At 36.2% G+C, this 21,758-nt stretch overlaps 1 protein-coding gene across 1 annotated transcript in view; it reads right to left on the bottom strand.

Annotated features, from left to right (window-relative positions):
• Positions 1-293: 293 nt before the first annotated feature.
• LOC150096985 (G protein-coupled receptor dmsr-1-like) overlaps positions 294-21,758 on the bottom strand; it is an 84,996-nt gene continuing 63,531 nt past the window's right edge. Inside the window, exon 2 of the mRNA XM_090408065.1 lies at positions 294-4,174. Within this exon, the coding sequence (XP_090264191.1) occupies positions 2,837-3,949 (1,113 nt within the window). The 5' untranslated portion in view covers positions 3,950-4,174 and the 3' untranslated portion in view covers positions 294-2,836. The remainder of the gene's footprint in view (positions 4,175-21,758) is intronic.

Raw genomic sequence — 21,758 nt, forward strand, 5'->3', positions numbered from 1 at the left:
GGTCGATTTCAATCGATGGTGAGTTAGCCGATCTCATACGGAGGTAGCAGGGTTTTTTCTCCCGGAAGCTCGGGTTTTTCATCCCGCATACATACAAATCGGCCCTTCAGAACACACGCAATTTACAGACAAAAATTACTAGTTGTGGTGGTGTTGGAGGTGGGCGGTAGATGGCGTTGATTCGTAGTAGAGGTAAGATGTAGAGACAGTTGAAGATGTCCTCCCGCGATGAGTCTTCGGACTCCTTGGAGGTATCAGGAATAATAATAATAATAATAATAATAATAATATTGATATTTCACCTATTCGGTTTTATGCTAACATTTTTTTTTTAATCCATCATTTGTAGGATGCAAACTGTGCTAGGAATTATATTTAAAGATTAATCCACAGATGTCTGTAATAGCGTTTAGATCATTAACGTAGCCTTGTATATGCGCTATTCGTATAATTTATGTATCGTGTAACAGATAAATTTCACAAGCGACCTATAGTTTAGGAAATTGCATTTATAGTGACATATCATTAGCTTTCAGCTCAGTTAATTATCACAAAGCGGTTTATCTGTAAAAGGCACTTGATAAAACCATGTTCACTTTCCTAAACGATTCAGTAATGTGTGTTCAAAAAGCGCACTCTTTCTCTCCTGACTTTTGTTTTATCGGAGAATAGGGAAATTTAATTTCAATGGGATTTTCATTAATGATGTAAAGCGCTTCTTTTATGTCACCTCTGGGAGAATGCACCATTCTGATGATTGAGTTAACAGACACAGTTGTACTCTCTGCCTAAAAGATAATTAGACTAATTCAAAGTCTCCGTTTTAGTAATTAAAATGAATACACAGATGATGCAGAATGCTTCTATAGTCTGAATTCCCATTTGTAAGGACGTAGAAAAGTATTTTGTTGGCGTAATTAGACAATTCATTCAAAATTAATCGAAATGTTTATAGCTTCGCTGTTTCAGCGAAAGTTGTGTCATGTATTACACCTTTTGACTGTAGGAAAACGTCGTTATTACACGAATGAATGTATCTACTTGGTGTTACATGCTTTCATTAATTGATTACTTTAATCCGTTTATAATTCTGGTTGATATGATTATTTGTACGAAAGATGGTGTGAAATCGATTAATTTTAAACGTTCTTGGATTATTATTAAATATTAAATTATGATTACTTAAAGGTTAGATATCTTTGAGCCATGCATTCTATGCCATAACTGACCACTCGATCTCTGATCTTTGGAGAATTCGTTTGACAATGACATAGTTCATTTTGTCATCAGATATGCATTTTACATTAGGTTGTTTGCGTTGGGGAGATATGAATTTATGATATTTGAATATTAAGGTGGCAGTAAGTTGTCTGATAATATACGTTTTTTTTAGCACAACTTCCTCTCCGGGTTTATTATGACTTGATTACAGATATGCATTCGAGAATGTATTGCACATGTTCAATCTTGCTTTTAAAAGTGATGTATCGAACAACTCCAATTAGTTTATTAACAGTTTAGTAATTTATTCTACTTATAAGAAGGATTTTGACAATGATATTTATGGAAACAGTGTTCTCCCATTAAATATCTAGCTTATGTAATATCTCATGTCCAGACACTCCTGGTACATCGTAAATTAAAATTAAGAGAAGATTAATTGAATATTGATTGATTATCGAATCTTAAGTTGATGGTAGCTTGTCAACAGAGAATTTAAGTTCAAGTGTTTACTTTAGCTAACTTGTTAGTAATTTAATCCTTGTCTGAATTAATTCTCGGATCAACGGTGAATTAGCTGAACAGAATTCTGTGTCACGAAAAATAGTTACTTTAGCTAATTAATTACTCTCCTTTTCATAGATATAAACCATCCAACAAAATACCTGCCAGTCTAATGCCATGGTCAGCTAGCCAAACAATACAGTCTAATAACAGAGAACCAATGGGAAAGATTTTGCTAATCTCGTCTTACACAGGAACAATATGCTTGTCACTGACTTGGAAGTAGATCTATCTGACCCTGTAGAGAGTGATTACGATCTATAGCTATTAAGTTAATTGCAAACGAGTTCTCAAACTTAGCTATTGCGTTAATTACCAGACACAATGTAAGGGCTATGAATGAACTTTCATTCTTTGAAATTCTTATTTTGGGAAAGTCTACCTTTAAAGCGAGAGGAGAGTTCTCTGGGGAGGAGGGGGAGGAAATAACTTATATTCTGAGTAAATCTTCTTCGTTCCCAAAGTGCTGGAGGACATAATTTCTTTGGAACTTCTTTATGAAAAAGGTGGTGGTATTGAGTGTTTCTGCTTTGCATTCACAATCAGTACTGATCACCTGTTCACGTGATATAGTTTTGCACAAGAGATGTCCCAGATCTCTAACACTGATGGAGGTCTTCATTCATGAGTCCGTTTCCTTAAACATATAGTTTTAAGGAATTTCTGAGATCTTAGCTCATTTCACTAAAATATTCTATATTGTTTCTAAGTAAATACAGAACATTTTCTAGGCACAACAACTACTGACCAATCATGGGTAGCGTCTTGGACTATTGATCTTATGATATAGGAATTAATAATTATTTAGTTTATTAGCTGTCCGAGAACTCTTAAAATAATTTCTAAATACGGACAGTTCTATTAAGGAGGTTTCCTAGTAAGTATCTGACTGGTAGTTGGATTCAATGATGCTGGAAATCCTTTTCCCACCCATGAACTGGCACTATTACCCTGAAAAGTCCGTTGTTAAGGATTATGGCACAGAATGGTTTTTCGTAGGACTTGTATCGCTGACTGCTCTAATTCTTCGACCCTCTCAGTATTACCTTTTTTATACGCATGTGGTAGCCATGGTGGGTTCCACAGGAACCGCTTTCCACTTAACGAGGATGCGTGGTATGAAGATGTGCACGAAAGTATCCCTGAATTGGCGACTCATTGTGCAGTAGATGATAAAGTTGATGGCGCTGTTGATGAGAGCTAATATGTCCATCAATTCTCCAAAATTCAGGTAGACGTTGTTGAAGAAATCTGTTCCCAGAATTCCACTGAGCAACGCTAACAATCCCGATGGGAACTCAGTAAGGAGGAAGAGCAAAAGCACTACTAATAACATTCTGGTTGTGCGGTCGTGACTTTTATCGCTGTCGGCACGATTCTTCAGTCTTTGTTTGCGAAGGTTGGCTTCGTACAGTACCCGGATGAGTCCGAAACTGAGCCCCGTCAGCGCTATGCACGGAATGAGTTTGGTGAGCACGCTAAACAACCAGAAGTTGATCTTCTCTAAGAGTCTATCATTAGCACTGGCAATCTCGCTAAAGTTCACTTGGTAGGTTACTATGCTGTCGGTTTCCTTTTCGCTCACAGTAAAGGTCAAGTACACCGGCAGACAGAACAGGGCGCAGTTGATATACGTACTGATGATAGCGTACCGAGCTCGGTTCATGTTTCCCCAGTTCATTGATCTCGCCGGAAAGCTGACGGCCATGAAACGCCAAATAGCGACCGTCACCGTTAACCATATTGATATGGTGTGGCACACTACCGTAAAGTGGGCATGGAATAGGGTGAACACCGCCCATCCGTACGAATATTGCTCCTCCTCTGGAAGGTTCGTACGGATGTAATTATGGACGGAAAAAGGCAAGTAGGAGAACATGACTAGCATGTCCGTCACTGCGAGGCCCGTGAGGATAGCGTTAGTGGGTGATAAGATGCTTGGCCTGGTCAGCACGATAATGTTGAGGATATTCGCCGAGATGCCAAAAATGCACACGACGAGACTTAAGTAACCGTGTATCTTGGTGTACTGATCTCGAAACGAGCTCAAATAATCCCCGTAGTATGGTTTTGGCCCCTCTAAAGAAGAGAACTCCCCCGTCGAATTGATGGAACTATTGGTAATTCCCCACGCATAAGTTTCGTTTCGTAAGTCGTCAGTCATGGTGAGGTTAACTGCGGTTCGGTGGTATTGGCTGGTGATGGAGACAAGAGAGAAGTAACCGGGAAGAATGTGAAATAGCTCATCTGTGTACGTTCACATGACCCAGATGGATGCAATCCGGTCTGTCACTTCGAGGCTATCTTTGGGTAGGCGATCTAAGGCAGGAAGTGACGGAAACGTAGTCAGAGACGAATCGAAATGTTTTCTGGTATCAGCATCCAAATCCTGAAATAGAGAAGACTGTTAGGAATGCTCTTCAAGGAAATAAAGAAATTAAACAGAGTATGTAAAAAAAAAAGTAATTAGCAAAAGAGATGAATAATCTTTGAACAAATTTAAACACAATGAAGGCACTATTTTTAACCTTCGCCTCCCCCGCTCTTAATTTACGCTATTCATTGACACTAGAAGTTCTTTTAAAGTTCCGCTTGTTCCATATGCTCTCGAAAAAGAAAAATGGCTTTCAGTCCTCCCATCAAGGAAGACGTTAACAGTTTGCCTGCATCAATCACTTCGAACGACTGTACGTACTCGACTTTTACCATTTTCTGTTATCTTAACAGCTGTAAACTACGACATTTGATGGATGATTCGGAGATGTTAGTCACCAAGACACACACACACACTCCCTTATGAGATAATCCTTCGCTCTTCGAAAGTTTGTGAAGGAGCATTTCAAAGTGTCTTTTTCTACTGTATTCGGTTGGAGAACACTGAAGGAAATTTGATATCTGTCTGCATAACAGGTTGCGCATGCCAGTGCTTGACTCGCCTTCTGAACAGAATGGATTTAGTTGTGTTTTTAAACTTTTAATTTTAAAAGTTTATTCGAATACGTTATTGTGTTCATTGTTCATCATTTATTCTGCCTTTTCTTTTCTTAGCTTATCGTGCACTAATTTATGTCGCTACCAAATTGCGAGAGAAGATAGGTGAACTATCTCGCAATCAATTTTATCAATTTTATTAATTACTGCTTTCATTAGGAAATTGAAGAACGAAAGAAAGTCACTGGATACTTGTAAACTGAGAGAGAGAGAGAGAGAGAGAGAGAGAGAGAGAGAGAGAGAGAGAGAGAGAGAGAGAGAGAGAGAGAGAGAGAGGGGATAAACAGAATACATGATGGAACTACCGAAAATAACAAATATCTAAAGATAGAAATAATATCAATGTACTTCGCCAGTAATTTTTAGCTCAGTAGATATCGGCGATGCCCTTTCTTTATTGTAAAGATCTGGATTCGAATCCCATCAGGACGCGAGGAACTTTTATCAGCGATTTTTACCTGAAACTGAGTTCGCTGGTCTCATGGGAAGGTTCAGGATTTTTCTCCTAGAAATTGGGGTTTTTCATTGCATAAAACATATAAACCTGCCAGAAAAAAAAAAAACACACACACGGAATTTGTCTCCCTATCATAAGCAATAATAGGGTTCTAGATGTCAAATTATATTGCTGCAACAGACCATCGATTCTAATACGAAAAGGAAGATAATGATAACGACAGTTTATAATAGATCGCTAAAACATAAAAGAAATGCCACAGATACAGATTATGAACTGACAATGTATTGATAATGGTTATGTTATATTTCAAATGGTTATGTCAGATTCGCAAATCATTCACGTAAGTGTTTTATGATGAGAACCAACGAAAGAACATTCTCACCTTATCGAGGATAGGTAATTGCTAACGACTTGCTTTTTGGAGAACAACCAATCACATTTGCAGATTAAAAAAAAAAGAGAGAGACAAAGATATTTAATCCATCAATTTTACGTACGAAAATAATGATAATATTTAATATCCCTTGAGCATTATTATGGATTTAAATACAAATCTGCAATCAAATATTCTGAAAGCGTTCATTGGCAATAGAAATATATTTAAAACAGTTGTTTATAAAATACTTATTTCATTGAATGATGAGTTAGTAAAACTAGAAAGTAACAAATGAATTTATTAGTTTCCTTTCCGCTTCATAATCAGTGGATTACTGCTAATCTATAGAAAACGTTACTTTACGAGATCTCTAAGTTTAATAGTTCAGTTCGAACTACTTTGCTTGCCGTCTTATAAATGAGATGAGTGAGATTAAAAGTAGCATAGTTTTGCGCATTTAAAGTTTAAGCATTACTAATGATTGTTTTGCCCAAGAGGCAGGTTTGGCCACATAAGTGTGTTAATTATCTGTAATTACAGGTTAATTAACAAAATTATCCTTATAAGACTATGCTCAGTAGCACTTTTTAATATCTTGTAAGTCTTAAGTAGTTTTTCTTGTTTAACGAGCACATGCTCAAGATGAACAGCTTTTGAGAGTCGCATAATATGCCCATTAAAGAGATTCTGACCTCTTTTTTCCCTGTGGAAATATAGTCTGTCTGAAATATTACTGCAGACAAGCCTCCAAGGAATAATTTACTGTTCTTCTGAACATTTACTAGCCTTTCTCTGATAGCGAAAGCTATATTTACGAACTTTAATGTTTACTAGAGTATAAATGCATTGTTTTCCTCACTACATAAAGATAAATAGGCTAAGTAATATTGTTCATTTTATGGACGACATGTTTTCTGAAATGAGCACTAATGCGCATGACTGTCTTTTACGAGACTACAGTTCTGAACTTTTCATTTTTCTCGTCTGCGACGTCTATTGTGCAACCGAACTATTTGGAGAATCAAATATCTTAGCTGGCTTGTTTCCAGATTCTCTGGGATATTAATTTCACTTGAAAACTATATCAATCATCAAGTTGCAGAAACAAGCTTTCTTTTTACAGCAGAAACGTTCCAGAGGACATCGGGGGCACGCGATGAATTTTCAGGATCTTCTGTTGTCTCAAATCAAAAATAATATTTTATTTTTACGTCGTCTGAGCCGTATTTTTGTTTGTTTCTTATCTATAACAGCACATTTTATTACTATTAAAAGTGATGTCTTTTGAGTGTTCATCTTGTTCTGTTTGAATTTTTTTGTGTAAGTAAAGAAGAGGATTTCGGATATTTCTAGGCAGCTTTTTCATATTACAAAAGTAGCACATTTCAGAATATAAAACATTAGATATCCTCAGTTTTTTTTTTTTTCTTCAGGCGTGTGTGAGATACCTTAGTGGCTGCTATAGCACTTTTCATACCTGTATATCTACGTCACAGGAATAACGAATTGTTGTGTAATATTTATGTTCCTGGAATGATACACCAAGTGACATTTATTGATAGATGGCGTCGTATATATAACGATAAATATTTGGCACTCTAGGCTGAAAGAATGGTCTTCAAGTGGTTCAGACATGATTGGAGATATCAACGATGCAGAATTCTGATTGACAGAACACAATTTCCCTAGACAACATTGCCACTATTTAAAGAGATGAGCACGTGAAAAATCAGGGACCTTGCTGATAGTTTGGAAAGTGTGTACAGTTTACGAACTCATCCACAACTGCATTAAATAGTGCAACGATGGGATAAATGTCTGATAAAGTTTGCCGATTATGTAGAAACATACTTCAAGATTCCTTTTTTGTTTATGATATGTCATATTTATCATCTTCCTTTCATTAGGATAGGCTTTCGCTTCATGGGCTGATTGCAATAATAAAATAAATAAATATATAAATTAAAGCCCTATCTACTCCTGACTCTGTTCATATTTATTACGTAGATAATCTGTGCCTGCATGGTTTACAGTTATTTCCATGATTATTTGTTGCCTTTTGTTGCACCACCATCGATATTTACAATTTTCAACTTCCCGTGGCAAATGCAAATAAAGACAGCAAAAGATCATGGAAATAATTCCAATCGGCAAAAAAGTATACAATTAGGAAGTTTTATCTCACTATAGCAATGATAGATTTCTTCCCAAAAAATTCTGGCTAAAAGAAAGTCACGAGAAAATGAAAACACGTTCCGTCAATTTAATTATTTTTATGATTATTAATTTTTATTGCATAAAAATCTATTTCCGAATTCATGTTTATAACTTGAAATTCATGGCATTCAAGTTGTACATATAGTTTGGGAATTAAGGTTTAAGATTCCTATTGTGTATTCTTTGTCGATTAAAATTTTCACTTGAATATTTGCTTCAAAATTCAATTTTTGATTTCTTTAATCAATTTAATTAATTCACATTGTACTGAAACGCAATACAATACATATTTAGTACTATTCTGAGATAATTTATGTTGTTTTTTTGGAAATTACTTAGTGTTTTCTTGACATAGATTCACTCCTCCCCTGTGTGTGAGAAAGAGTGTACCACCGGTTCTAAATACAGATATAAGGCGCTGTATTATTCTAGTGATGGTGGAACTTGGGATATTTTATATGATTAAAGTGGCAAGTCGTTTATTCTCTGAATCCTACACGGGATTCGCAATTAGGTTTTTCTTCCCAAAGGACATTATCATTACCAACTGAGCTCTGAAAGAAGTGCCTCTTGTCATCAACTAGAGGAGCTTTTTATAAGTTTTGTTTTTATCTATCTGGTTCTGAGTTGGTTGATATCTAATGCTCTTATGTTCGTTTTCCCTCCTGAAAGAAATTAAATTCCAGCTTTTAATTCACAAATTCTGAGAAATTGACCATCAAATGCGATAATAACACACAATATAGTGGCCTGAATTATGAACACAAGGTGTCAGCAGGTGTCAGCCGCATTATTGTGTCGCTTTCGTCTACCCATGCAGGTTACAGATCTCAATGTAATCATCCAGTGATGAAGGTGGAGACTGACCACCATCCGCTTTCCAACTTCAAAAACAAAGTATACCAGATACTACCTCTGTGCAATAAAGAATGCACTGAAGTTTTATTGTATTAAATTTGTGTTTAAATAGCAGACAGTTTTTTTCAAAGGTGCACTAATAATAAACTATTCTAATTAGTAAATAAATTCTAAAATTGATTAAATTAAAATATAACTCAAGTTCGGTTCTTCGGCATTCAAATGTACTTTTAGATTCAAAGTTTGACACTTATTGTGAAAGGAAAATGGGGAAATATAATAAATTTAATGTCATACAACCAACGGATCTTGATATTTGAAGAAACCATTCTCAAAGAAATGAACAAAATAATTCTATAAATTGTATTTTATCAAAAAATAATCTACTTGTATTTTGGTAATTAATCGCAATATAAATAAGTATTATACAAGAGAATATACCACTTAATAAAAGGATTTTGTTGGGTACCTCTTACTCAATCCATTTCAGCAGTTGATTGAATGTAGTTTTCAAAACGGATCTCATTTAATATCAAAAGCAATCAAGAGCCCTTTAGGAATACACCAGTAAGTATAACATGTTATACTTACTGGTATTATTATTATTATTACATCATTAGAAGAATAATGACTAAAAAAATTTATACTCTTCTTTGATCATATGATATCTCCTAAATGAGGACAGAAGCATCTGTTGTCAAGCCACTGGGACTGCTCGCCAAGGAACAAGCGAGCTGTTTCTTTCTATAAGTTTATTTAATAACCGAACTTGGGTTCATATTGGAACCTGAGCATTTTAAGGCTTATTTGTGTTTGATAGCGATAATTTATGTCTAAGAATGAGTAATTCTGGCATTTCTGAAAGGTTTTTAAATGTGGTTGAATTTTGCTATTATTTGAGCCTAGGTCTTTTTACCCAGAAAATATTCCTATTGTCGACCACATTACGGAACCTTTTCTGTCTGCATACTCATAGGGTGCGCTTTCTATAAGAAGAAATGTGCTAAGTGCCCTGTTATCGATGGACCACTAGTCGAAACCCAGCAGAAACACTTTTACAAACTTAGCAGGCTTGACAGATGCGAAAACACATTATACAACGTAATGTTCTCTTGATAGCTGAAATGCCTACACATATCCACGTAATTTGAAGACTGTTTATAGTGATTCAACTGCTTACGTTGGGCAAAACTCACCCGAATTGGATAATAGACCACTGGAAAGCTGTGATACAGAGTGACGAAGTGGTTGGCTTGTATACGGTAGCCTCTCCATGGAAACTAAATGGCCATTGCTTTTTACTGTAATGTTTCTAACCTCTATCATGGAAGCTCTGAACTACTTGAGAGAATCCAGCGATACAGGACAGAGGACAACACTGCTATTATATTACAAAATTATATCAATAATTGTGCTGCTGTCTCCAGAACTTACTGATGACCAGTACTAAGGCCTGTTGGCCATTTTCGCGGTAATTCATTTAACTCTAACGACATTCCAGTAATGCACTGCTACATTAATTTATTTTTATCGTAGAAAGGCAACACAGCTGTTGCCTTTCTACGATATAAGCTCTACCTTTGCCCGAGATTAGTTATTTGTTTACATCATGAAAAATACTAGAATTATTCGAGTTTACGGTGGCAATTGAAATGTAAACATGCCCATTTCTAGAGAGAAAAAAATCAATGGCCACTCGATGGAGGCGTTTTTGAGTTGGTCTCTTCAACAGGCGCGCACACAGAGTAAGCGAATGTCCTCCTCTTTTGTGTTCCTGTTGGTTTTTATTGACCAGCCCGCATATTCTTTATACTCATTACGTATCTTGACAAAGTTCGTTCCCGAAGGCACGATAAGTTTTCTTTGAAATCACTACCGTATTTTCACAAACACTTTCACTTATTTTACATTTCTTATTCTGCTAGCCCCAAGCACTAACGTCGATAGTTTTCAGCCAATACGCATTTAGTTACAGCGTGAAAATATAATCTGCCACTCACCATTCTAGAAAAAGCGCATAAAAAGTAGGAAAAAAAGGATGTTGTAAACAACGTTGAAATGTGTTCTGGGGATCAATTGCAACTTTAAAAGAAGCCATCCAAAAACTAACGACATTTTTATGTTCGCGATAAACTGTGTAGAGCATCGACCAGACACACGAGATTGTCAGGACGGAAGCTCGTGAGCCCGCGGAGCAAGCGATGGTGTAAGTGGCTCAGAATGACATCGAGGAAAGTGATTATTTCTTACTAGTTCCATCGATCGCCACGAAACACCGTTCGGCAACAAACTAACGCACGTTAATAAAGCGATTTTTAGAAGTTTACATCGCAGACAATGACCTAAATATATCTTTTTAATAAATGAGATTACTAATATGTAGACAGAAATCACTTCTGAGTACGAACTAACCACCCGCATCCTCTTTTATACGCGAATTTCGCATTTCCTCCTTTAATCGTATTGGCGACGATGATTATATTGAATTCTTGTTGCCTAATTTCATTTGTAGCTTCGATGACAGCTGTTACTAGGATTTCTGAGTTCGCTAACACAATCCCACGGAGTGAAGCTGATTACGTTGTCTTTTTTGTGCTGTGATTGGCCTTGTTTTACTTCGAACCGTCTGATACGATTACTAATCCCTCTCTTCTCTGTCCTAAAACATAAAAGACGGTCGTCAAAACGAGTCCTTCTCTTGATGGGAAGGAATCGACTCATTTACGAACAAATGTTTCATTCGTAGCGTCAAACAAAAGGGTAAAAGCTGCCGACAAACATTGCTACCGGAATTCAGAAAGACTGGTCAAACACTGTATAAGAATATTACGTTCTTGTTTATCAAATAAAGAGTGTATTTTAGATTACTTCAGAAAATTCGAAAGAGATACCAATAGGAATAAATAGCCATTGTTTGTAGAGAAAATATGGAAAGAATCCAAGATGATTGTCACGAATCTAAAGCTGTGTTTTTTTTTGGAAATTAGTTTCAAACGTGACATACAGTTTTGTGTTTTTGCGCAATTCTTGTCTAATTTCCCCCCCTAAAATGGTTCGATTTTAAATTTAGGTTTACTGAACAACTTTTAATAGTGATCCTGAATACCTAATTTCATTCAGATCTTTCCAATCACAACGGAGTTGGCATACCTCTCTCTCTCTCTCTCTTTCTCTCTCTCTCCGTATATTCCTTCAGGAATGGGTTGAGTCACCGATTTCATGGATTGAAATCTCAGGATTCGAAATCCCATTGCTATGGAGGCTCGCAGTATTCGCACTATTGCTTTGAAATAACTTTTTTAGTTAAAGATACCAAGAACTTTTATATACGTGGTTTTAATCCTTTTCCCAAGTAAGCAAAACAAAGTTTTGCGCGTGAAATATATTCACGTTTGAGCTACTTGTATATAGAGGCTAATGACTTCGTATCACTTGCCTTAGTATGTATCCCATAATGCAAAACACACCCCCTTTCAGGCGTGTATAATGCAATGCATAATGAAGAGGGCCACTACCTAGACCGGCTTCTTTATTGAGGTCTCTTCAGTGGGTGTGCTTTGCATTATGGGATATGGGATACATACTAAGGCAAGTGATATGAAGTCATTAGCCTCTGTATACAAGTAACTCAGACGTGAATATGTTTCACGCGCAAAACTTTGTTTTGCTTACTTGGATTAAAACCAAATATATAAAATGTCTTGGTATCTTTAACGAATATTACACCCAAGGTAAAAAACTTTCTATAACTTTATTAGTATTCAAATGTGCTTGTTTTAGGATGACTTTAAAAAACTACGTAAATACAGCAAGATTTCAATAATTTGTGTGCACCTAAGCCATAACCGACACTTGAATCCAGCCTTCTAGAAAAATAATTTTACTTGCGGCTTGCTAGTACCATCTGATCACATTAGATCCAAGAACGAAATGTTCCTAACAGCCGATTTAATCTTTTTTGAATTTTGTCTTCGTTCTTTCGTTCTTCTTCATGTTCTTCAGCTAAGAAGAAAAAAGAATAAGACCACTTTAAAATTCTGCTTCTACGACAGTCCTGTGCACGTGTTATAAGAGAATTAATTTGCAATTATCTTTTAGATGCTGAAGAGAAAAAGAAAGCTTACACTCAAGATATACAACAAGACGTAGACATCCTTTATTTTCTTTTTCTAAATCCATAGCAGCGGTGTCTCTTTTATCCACTATTTAAATTACGTGAGGGAAGGAGGCGAATATTTCCTTTGATGATTTAAGCTGTTTAAAATGCAAGAAAGAAAAACAGCAGTGTTGTTTCCATCTGTTCCATATTTAATCAGACTTCTGCGCTGTCCTTAACGTATCTCAGTTGGAATGCAACACCACGGAAAATATTGAGACTAATCCTGTAGCACGCTGTTCTTCTAGTGACTTTCCAAACATATAATCTGTTAGCGATTAATGTTCCACAGTAAATACTCTGACAGCAGCAGCGGCAACAGGAAATGCATTCAGAAAGAAAACGACTGGAACACTTGAAAAAGAAGTGATGAACCTGGAGACGTAATCTGCTTTAAATCAACTATAATTAACACAAATTAATTACACTGTAGCTTGGTCGTGTATTAAAGTACTTTAGGCAGACAGATGATTACCCTAATTTATGTGAAGAGTAATGAGAAGGTCGAGTACAACCCCCCCCGCGGAGTCATGACCGTTAAATATATTAATTCGAACAGTTAGGAAGGTGAGTTTGAAAAATTATTCTCATTTGCGATAAAAGAGAATTTCTTTTATGTTTCGAAGAGAGGAGGATTAGTTAATTCTGCGATAATTTTATTAACATACGGTGAGTTGATTTTATCCACGTGAACGGTATCTTGTAGTGCTTGCTGATCAGCACAAAGATAATCACAAGATATGTGGGAAGAACACGAAGACTTTTCTTCCCATGTAATTGAATTCTACAAAAAGTTTGATAATTAATTTTAGTTGGTCTCAGTGGATTAATGTGCGCTCATTGTCGAAATCTTGAAATTCACGCTTGCTCTTGTTATCATTCAGGGAGTGAGAGGTGTGATTGAAGTCTGATTAGCGGAATAATGAATTACTGACCATTTAAAACTATATATTTAGAAATTCATGTACATTTAATCATACAAATACAACATTTATTTTACAAATGATATTATATATTTTTCAATTTAGCTTCTTGAATGCAAATTCTACCCTACGGTTCTTCTTTATGAACTGGTCAATAGCATCGTCATAAAAAGTTGGTTGTAACTTAATTTTCCCAAGCAACATGCACACATGTAAAGGCTGGCTGAAGCTCACTGGCTAGAGCTATTTTGACTGCGTATGGCCTGTGTTTAAGCAACAGAGTGATACGACGTGAAATGGCTATGCGCGCGCATGAAATCACAGTACCGCTGCGAGGACCTGGAAGCTCCTACAACCGAGCAAGCCAAGGTAGCTTTGACTAGACGAGCAAGCATCGGCCTTCGATACACAACGCAAAGCTCAATTATTTCCGCAAACTTAAGACGTCTTCTGTCTACAAAAACAAAAGCCTAAATGGAATGCTTATAAATGAATGCATTTATTAACAAATAAATATTATTTCTTTCTCCAGTAATGAGCTTGCGCAGCAAGCATAGAAAACATGGAGAATTGGCCTCTGCAGTTAAACCAGTAGGTGTGGGTGAACGTTTTTCTGGAGACTGTCATTACTATTCGTTCAAAGACTCTAAAATATGAACAGCAAGAATTAAAAATGAGCAACAAACAAATAGTGCTGAATCAAAGTTTAATTAGAACTTACAAATTAGTATACGCTGCTGCTTTTTTTTTAAAAAAAAAAGCTGATATCCGATTGATTTATTATTTTTTTTATAAAACACAAATCTTATAACTCAAGGAACTATACAAGCTTTTACAAACATTCATGTTCACGATGGTATTCCAACCCATAACCTGTTGGTTGGAGGTGGATGTGCTATCCACTGAAAGAAACAAAATTGTCCATTCTATAGTATTTTGCTCAGTTGAGGGGGGGGTGATAAATACCTGGCGCTTCATGAAGAAAAAAAACATTCTAATCGGCTAAAAAAATACAAAATAGACCTTGGCTCATATCCCATTTATTTGTTCATTACATTGCTATTTATTATTAAACAAGGATATTTAAATATTTTTGTTTTAAAAATGTGAATTTAACCCAATTTTCCAAAAAAAAAAAAATCTTAAGGAAAATTTCAAATATAATTCGCATCACTTCCTTTCTCCAATCTGTAAAAGAGTCATCTCAAAGATGCATGTGACCATCTCAAGGAAAATATATTACTCGCAATGAGATTTTAATGCTCAATTCCATTTTATTGCCTCATTCTGCTTAACTGCTTTGCAAACTGGTTTATATTTAAGTTTTGTTTTTAGATTTTATTACCGAGAATAAAAGAAATGGCGTAATACGTAGGGTAAGTAATGGTATTCACATACTGTATGATTGCGCACCATCGCACAGTCAGTGTAGACCAGTTTGGAATGGACGAAATTTTGTTTATTTGGGAGCAAAGAAATTTAGCGTGAATACCATTATAAATTTCCTGAACTCAATTATACGGCCACTTGATATATTCATCATTAGATAGACTGGCGTGATAAATGAATTAAATTCTCTCGCGAACGAATCAATTTTGTGTCGATCCCATTGATTACAACGACACCGGTGCTCATGAGCAGAATGAGTTTTGTGCACATGCTCACAAGACAATTTGAGGTAGGTAAGTGACTGGAATTTAGTTAATTTGTGAACTATTCGGTTTGATAAATGAAAAGATCTCACTTCTCTATTCTTGAATTACACTTCTAATCTCTCCTGGCATAACAGTACTGTTCTGTCAAATGCCATCTTCGTAGAGGAGGTTGACTAGCATGGATAGTCAACCTCTTGGATGGAGGTTGTATAGATAGAGCACTTTCAGCGTGCTCTACCGAACTGGCCCCTCTGTTTTCTTCTTTCATCCATGCACAGTTCAGCTTCAAACTTATATGGGAACAAACTTTTCACCCTCTTTCATTCTATCTGCTCATGTTCTTCGAAACTGTCTTTCCTATACGTGTTTTCCAAGGACTACAATCTCTGACTGTTCAAGAAGCACGGCAATAGGACCTTTCTCTCTTTCGCTAGCGAAGTATATGTATCGAGTTTTGAACCCAGCACTTGTCAACCGAAGGTGCAAGTTTGTTCAAAAACATTAAAAACGAAACAATTTATGAAGCCTAATTTGAGTCTGATGAAAATGTACCATTTCTCCACCTCTGGTTTAGTTAGAGTGTAGACATTTGCAGGAATGCGTCCCAAGGCCGATTGGAGTTTGAGCTTCTTGTGGCCTAAAATCCCTCAGGCCATCACACAGAGAGATTGGGTAGAATTAATGTGCACAAGCAGATCAAGGCCATGCGGGTTATATCATGTGTTGTGCTGATACATTTTTAACAATCGGGTTGCTAAAAAAAAAAAAAGCTGGCTCGGAATCCAACGGTACTCCTCAGTGGAGAATTCCTCACAGACAGTCAGAGTATGAACGACATCAGTCTCATGCTTCTTCCACCCCACTCCCCCAAAGTACAAACGAATCTTATTATCAGCAAACATCGTTTAATTTTGTCTAGACAGCTTCTTTAGAAGATCATGATCTTATTAGCTTCAAAGCAGGTCCAGAAACGAGAAATCTTTGACAGACGTCGAGCATTTGATAAAAATAAGATGGTTGTTGAAAAATAAAAGTTCATCACATCACAGACTGGATTCGAACTCGGGTCTTTTCAACCCACGGGCCAGTCTAAATCAGCTGAGCTGCGAAGGCGCCAAATTGCCGAAGGAGAACAATTTATTTTCTTAGTCATTATAAAAGAACTTGCGTTTTTAAATATATACGGTCATATATAATATTTAATGTCCAATTAATACTTTGACGTTGAATTTGCTCTTTGCTTCTTTGGTTAATGTACAAATTTTGCAAGGAAGATAACACAACTGCAGACTCGTTGTAATTATCTGAAGCGCAGAAAGTGCTTAGAGGAATTAAGATGAAATATATCGTTATAACAGCGAAACATAGAAATGAAAATATTCTTTACTTCCAAAAAAAAAAAAAAAAAAAGAAAGTGCTACAACGTGCTATTTAACTTGAAATATTCGCTGCAAATATTCATGAATTCCAAGAAGAAATGAAGACTCAAGGAACGGAGAATCCATGCTTTCCAATTCAAAACGTGTTGCTAATGAGACATAAAAAACGAAAAACTTAACATGCATTTACGGAAACGTGTTTTCGTAGCTGAAAGGCTAATTACTTCTCAACTGGAGGTCTAATTGCAGGCTTTTGAAGAAATTTGTCGACTTTTCAAACTAGTTTCGTGTTTTCATAGTAGGAATGAAAAAGAACTCGCGCAGATCTGTCACTTGTTATTTAAATACTTTACTAATTTTCCATATTATTAAAGGGATAAAAATCCTATGTTTTTATATAGCCAGTAAGTGAAACTCAAGATCGAGAACTACGATCTATGAGTTTCAATGCCGAAAAACTATCGGCGAAGGCAATTCGAAGCAAAGATGGAGCAAGCTCCCTCACTATTCTTGATATTCTCTCATAATGTAAAACACAGCTCCTAGGAGATGTAATACTGTCAATACATTATGAGGAGAGGTCTAAGCTTTGATATCTTCCAGGTCTACCTACTCACTGATGAGACCTCAAAAAAAGGTTGAAACCGGTCTGAGTAGTGACCCAGAATATCAAGAATAGTGAGGGATCTTGCTCCACCTTTGCTTCGAATTGCCTTCGCCGATAGTTTTTCGGCATCGAAACTCATAGATCGTAGTTCTCGATCTTGAGTTTCACTTACTGGCTATATAAAAACATAGGATTTTTATCCCTTTAATAACTATTAAGTTGCCAGAAAACTAGCCGTTTGGCTTTTCACTTTAATTTTCCATATTATCATACTCAATGCAGTAAATCTGTGTACGAAACAACTAAAGTATGCGGAAATATCGACTTCGATAGGAGCTGTCTTAATATCATATAGATTAAAATATAAACTGTGTTCAAGTGCGCATATATATTGCTTTTATTAAGATTTTAATTAGGTTTAAATGGACCTTTATTTGGGATGAGGAATCCCGAATACGTATCGAAACACTAAAGTTCAGATGTTTGTGTTTCGCAGAAGTTTGTGGTTAGTTCGATGGTGAAAGTAAGCACCAGGCTATTATCTGTTTAGTGGATAAAAAAAAAATTCTTGACATTCCCTTTGAGATTTACCAAGGTTTGGTTAAAAAGTTCTAGAAACCATTCGTTGGATTTTTTTAATGGAATTCAGAGCTGAGTGCTCTAAACCAAAAAAGCGTGCATCAAAGCATCTACAGCACGTCTTACCAACCGAATTTGAACAAACACGTAAAATGCTCATGTTGTGGAGGATTTCATAGCAAGGCTGTCAAATCTGTGTGCAAATCAAATATATTTTTCTTCTTATTCCTTCCCTCTGTTACGTTCCGGTGTCGAGGATTTTTAACCGCTACCGTATGGAGGATAAGGTGGTTAGCCATATATGCGTCCTATGTCTGTAGATGCGTGTGTTCACGAGTCGGTTTGCCTATTTTAGGGGGAACGAAAAATACGAGTTTCAGGGTGAAAAAACTCCCTACCGCCGTATGAGACCGGCTAACTCACCTTTAGTCGAAAGTGACCAGATAAAGGTTCCTCACGTCATTGATGGGAATCGAACCCAGGTCTTTCCGACCAAAGGGCTTCGTCCATACCGATTGAGCTTTGGAGGCTCCGCAAATCAAATATCATAAGACAATATTTCCTGACAGGGTAGAAATATTATACACTGGTGTCCAAAGAAAGCTATGGATGAACTACATTGTTACCTGTATATGAAAAAATTTTCATGACTACAACCAAATTAAATTACAATACGTTTCTGGTAAAAGTTACAAATTTCCTAAGGACGTACCTTTATGATACATAAAATAATTAATTAATGTACTAAGTAATTAATGTACAGGGCTTGCAGAAAACTATGCGGAGAGACGACATTTCGTTATGGAATATGGCCACCCCCGAACGCGATGCAGCTCTCACAATATCGACCATGCTAAGCAACAAGTAATTCAAAAGAGGGGGAAAAAAACGCGGAAAACTGGCCCACTCCTCCTTCAGACCAAGGATAAGGCCTTGTTTGTTTTCTGGAAGAGGAATTTCGAGCAGCAATGGGTCTCCCTATTGCGTCCAAAACGTGTTCGATGGGATTCAGATCTGGGGAACGTGCTGACCACTGGACTCGATCAATATCGTGGCTGTGTACGATGTGCGTGGCACTAGCATCCATAAAAATGAATTCTTCACCTACAGCACAATGGAACAATCGAATACGACGTTGAAGAACTTCGTTGCAATATCGTTCGCCAGTCATGATTCCTTTTTTTTAGCACTTGCAGCTCGGTGCGTCCATTAAGCATAATGCCTTCCAACGCCATGATCCCATCACCGCTTTATTTATTCCTTTCAAGAATATTCTCGCGATGGTAAGCAGTACCACTTTCATGCCAGATAAGTGTGTCTAGAATCGGAGGATAGACTAAAATGATTCTTTCTCTAAAGAGTACATTAGCCCATTGGTGTCTTATCTACTTTTAATGGAGACAACACTATTGAAAACGTGCTGTACGCTGACCTGTAGATAAAGGGATGCAGACTACAGGTCTTTGGACATATAGGCCTACTTGTAGCAGACATCTTGCCACAGTTTGACGAGATATCCACGTACCTGTGCTCGAATGGAGCCAATGTGCCATGGTGCATTGATTATGTTTTGCAGTTATAACCAAACATCTGTCTTCATGTTCCATGGTAGATAGAGCGAGGGTGACCTCTTAGAAAATGTCTGGAACACATTCCATTGGTTTGGAACATTGCCCAGAGCCTAGATACAACACTATGTGAGATTCCAAACTCTCTGGCAATATCAGTAATTCTGCGGCCTTCTTCAAGATTTTTAATAATTTTTCCCTACGTGAAATCATCTAGTGATGTCTTTGAGACATTACAAGACATCCAAATTTGCAACTTTATTCCTTCACGAAAAGAGCTTCCTTCAAATACAATTCACTTAGCGCTGTCTTTTGCCTTTTATCCTGTCGAGTGCTATCACGTTACCCCTTTGCGCTTAAGTCAAAAATGTGAATGTGTGCCCGCTTTCTACTGGAAATCGTCAGTTATGTAAATTGGATACAAGTTAGTTCATCTGAATTTGCTGTTTGGATGGCTTAATCTGAAAATTACGAAACAAGATCACCTCTTATAAGGGTGAAATCATGAGCCTTCCTTGTATTGCCTCAATAAAAGCCACTCGGTTAGAAGTAATGTATAACGATACTAAGGTTTACAATAAGGATAGAACAGCCACAGAAACCAATGTTGAGCAATAAGAGGCATTGTATGAAACAAAACCAAAATACAAGGGAAAGATGTCTTTGAGAATAATGTGAGACAAGTTTAGAGCTCGCTGGAACAAACGAAAAGTAAGGGTACGATTTAGATGTGACATGAATTAACTTCTGAAAATAGAATGCCAAGTATGCATAGTAGTAATTAGACCCACAACTTTTCAAACACTTTAAGCCACTAGAACTATAAATTTTGGTAATCAAGATTTAGATTCATCACATATTGTCACGGTCTAAATCTTCCACTGCGGTAAAGAACTAACCCTTACACTTGCCCAAGCAGAAAATGCAATTAAGGGATTAGAAAACGGCTCAGACAAAAACTGGATGAAATATCAACTGTGTTCATGAAAGCGCTGGATTGAAGAAGAGATAAGATTATTTTATAATAACAAAACCGTGTCCAAGAACATTATCCATACCAACCAGGGAGAAAATCAGTTTCAAAACAATTCTGAACACCAAAGTTTTATCAAACTACAGAAACGTTTTGAGAAAAAATAAAAACATCTCCTCGTGTTTTTGAAAATTAAATTTAGCAAATACCATTCTTCTGAAAACTGAATAAACAAGAGAATTTTAGGATCATTGGATGGTATAGCAACTGTGAGACAGATTACCACTTTAGTTGTTGAGCTTTAGCTTAAGAATTTCAATGATCCCGTGTTTTGTTTGCTATTGCAAGGCATGTAAGTGAGGTCTTCAAAGTGTTGTCTGAGGGATTATTCTTGCGAAAAATAGCCGCTGTTCAGACAAATGCTGGAATCACAGCGGATTAATGTAAGGTTGTATGCTGTCTGCCTGTCTTGTAGACATCTGTTGGAATTGTACAATAACTCAAGATGCTAGTCGTTCTAAAAACACCAGGAGATAAATTATGACCCATTACAAAATACATTAAAAATAAATAAATGAATTAAAATTAAAAGGATATAGAAAAAAAACTTTAAAAATTATTTACTGATATTTGACTTCATAGTATAAGAAGGTAGTTGGAATAAAAACAGCAAATTATGTATATAACAGAATTTACCAAGCATAAATATATTGTACAAGTATATAAAAAATAAATAAAATATATACCATAATTTTTAACAAAACTTTTCTATAGCAAATATAAAAAAAACTTTATATAGTAAATATCTTAACAATATATGTGGTGCAAATGTAAATTTAATTAAATAACTAAGCTTATTTGCATACTAGATAAACACATAAAAAATTAAATATTCCAGACTTCTAAAGGAACCACATCTGTATGCGCGTGTCACTATTAACAAAGGTGCAGATCCGCTTACTGATTTTTTTGAATTTTTGTAAATTTTATTTTTTTATACGGTCAGAAGCCTTTCTCTGCAAACCAAACATGGAACTCTTTTAAAACCTTTTCAGGTGTGTGATAAGCGGATCCTTGGTCTCATGCCGGGCAATAAAATACATCTACCATCCGAAAAACATTCATGCTCATAGCATGGTACGTTAACCACTTGGACAATCAGGCGACACTTAATAGTGTTGAACCAAATCCAACTTTATGATACAAATTTTACATGGTTTACCATTAAAAT

Source organism: Typopeltis vanoorti, chromosome 18 (assembly GCF_054136105.1).
Source record: "Typopeltis vanoorti isolate ZY-2024b chromosome 18, IOZ_Tvanoo_1.0, whole genome shotgun sequence".
Taxonomy (NCBI): Eukaryota; Metazoa; Arthropoda; class Arachnida; order Uropygi; family Thelyphonidae; genus Typopeltis; species Typopeltis vanoorti.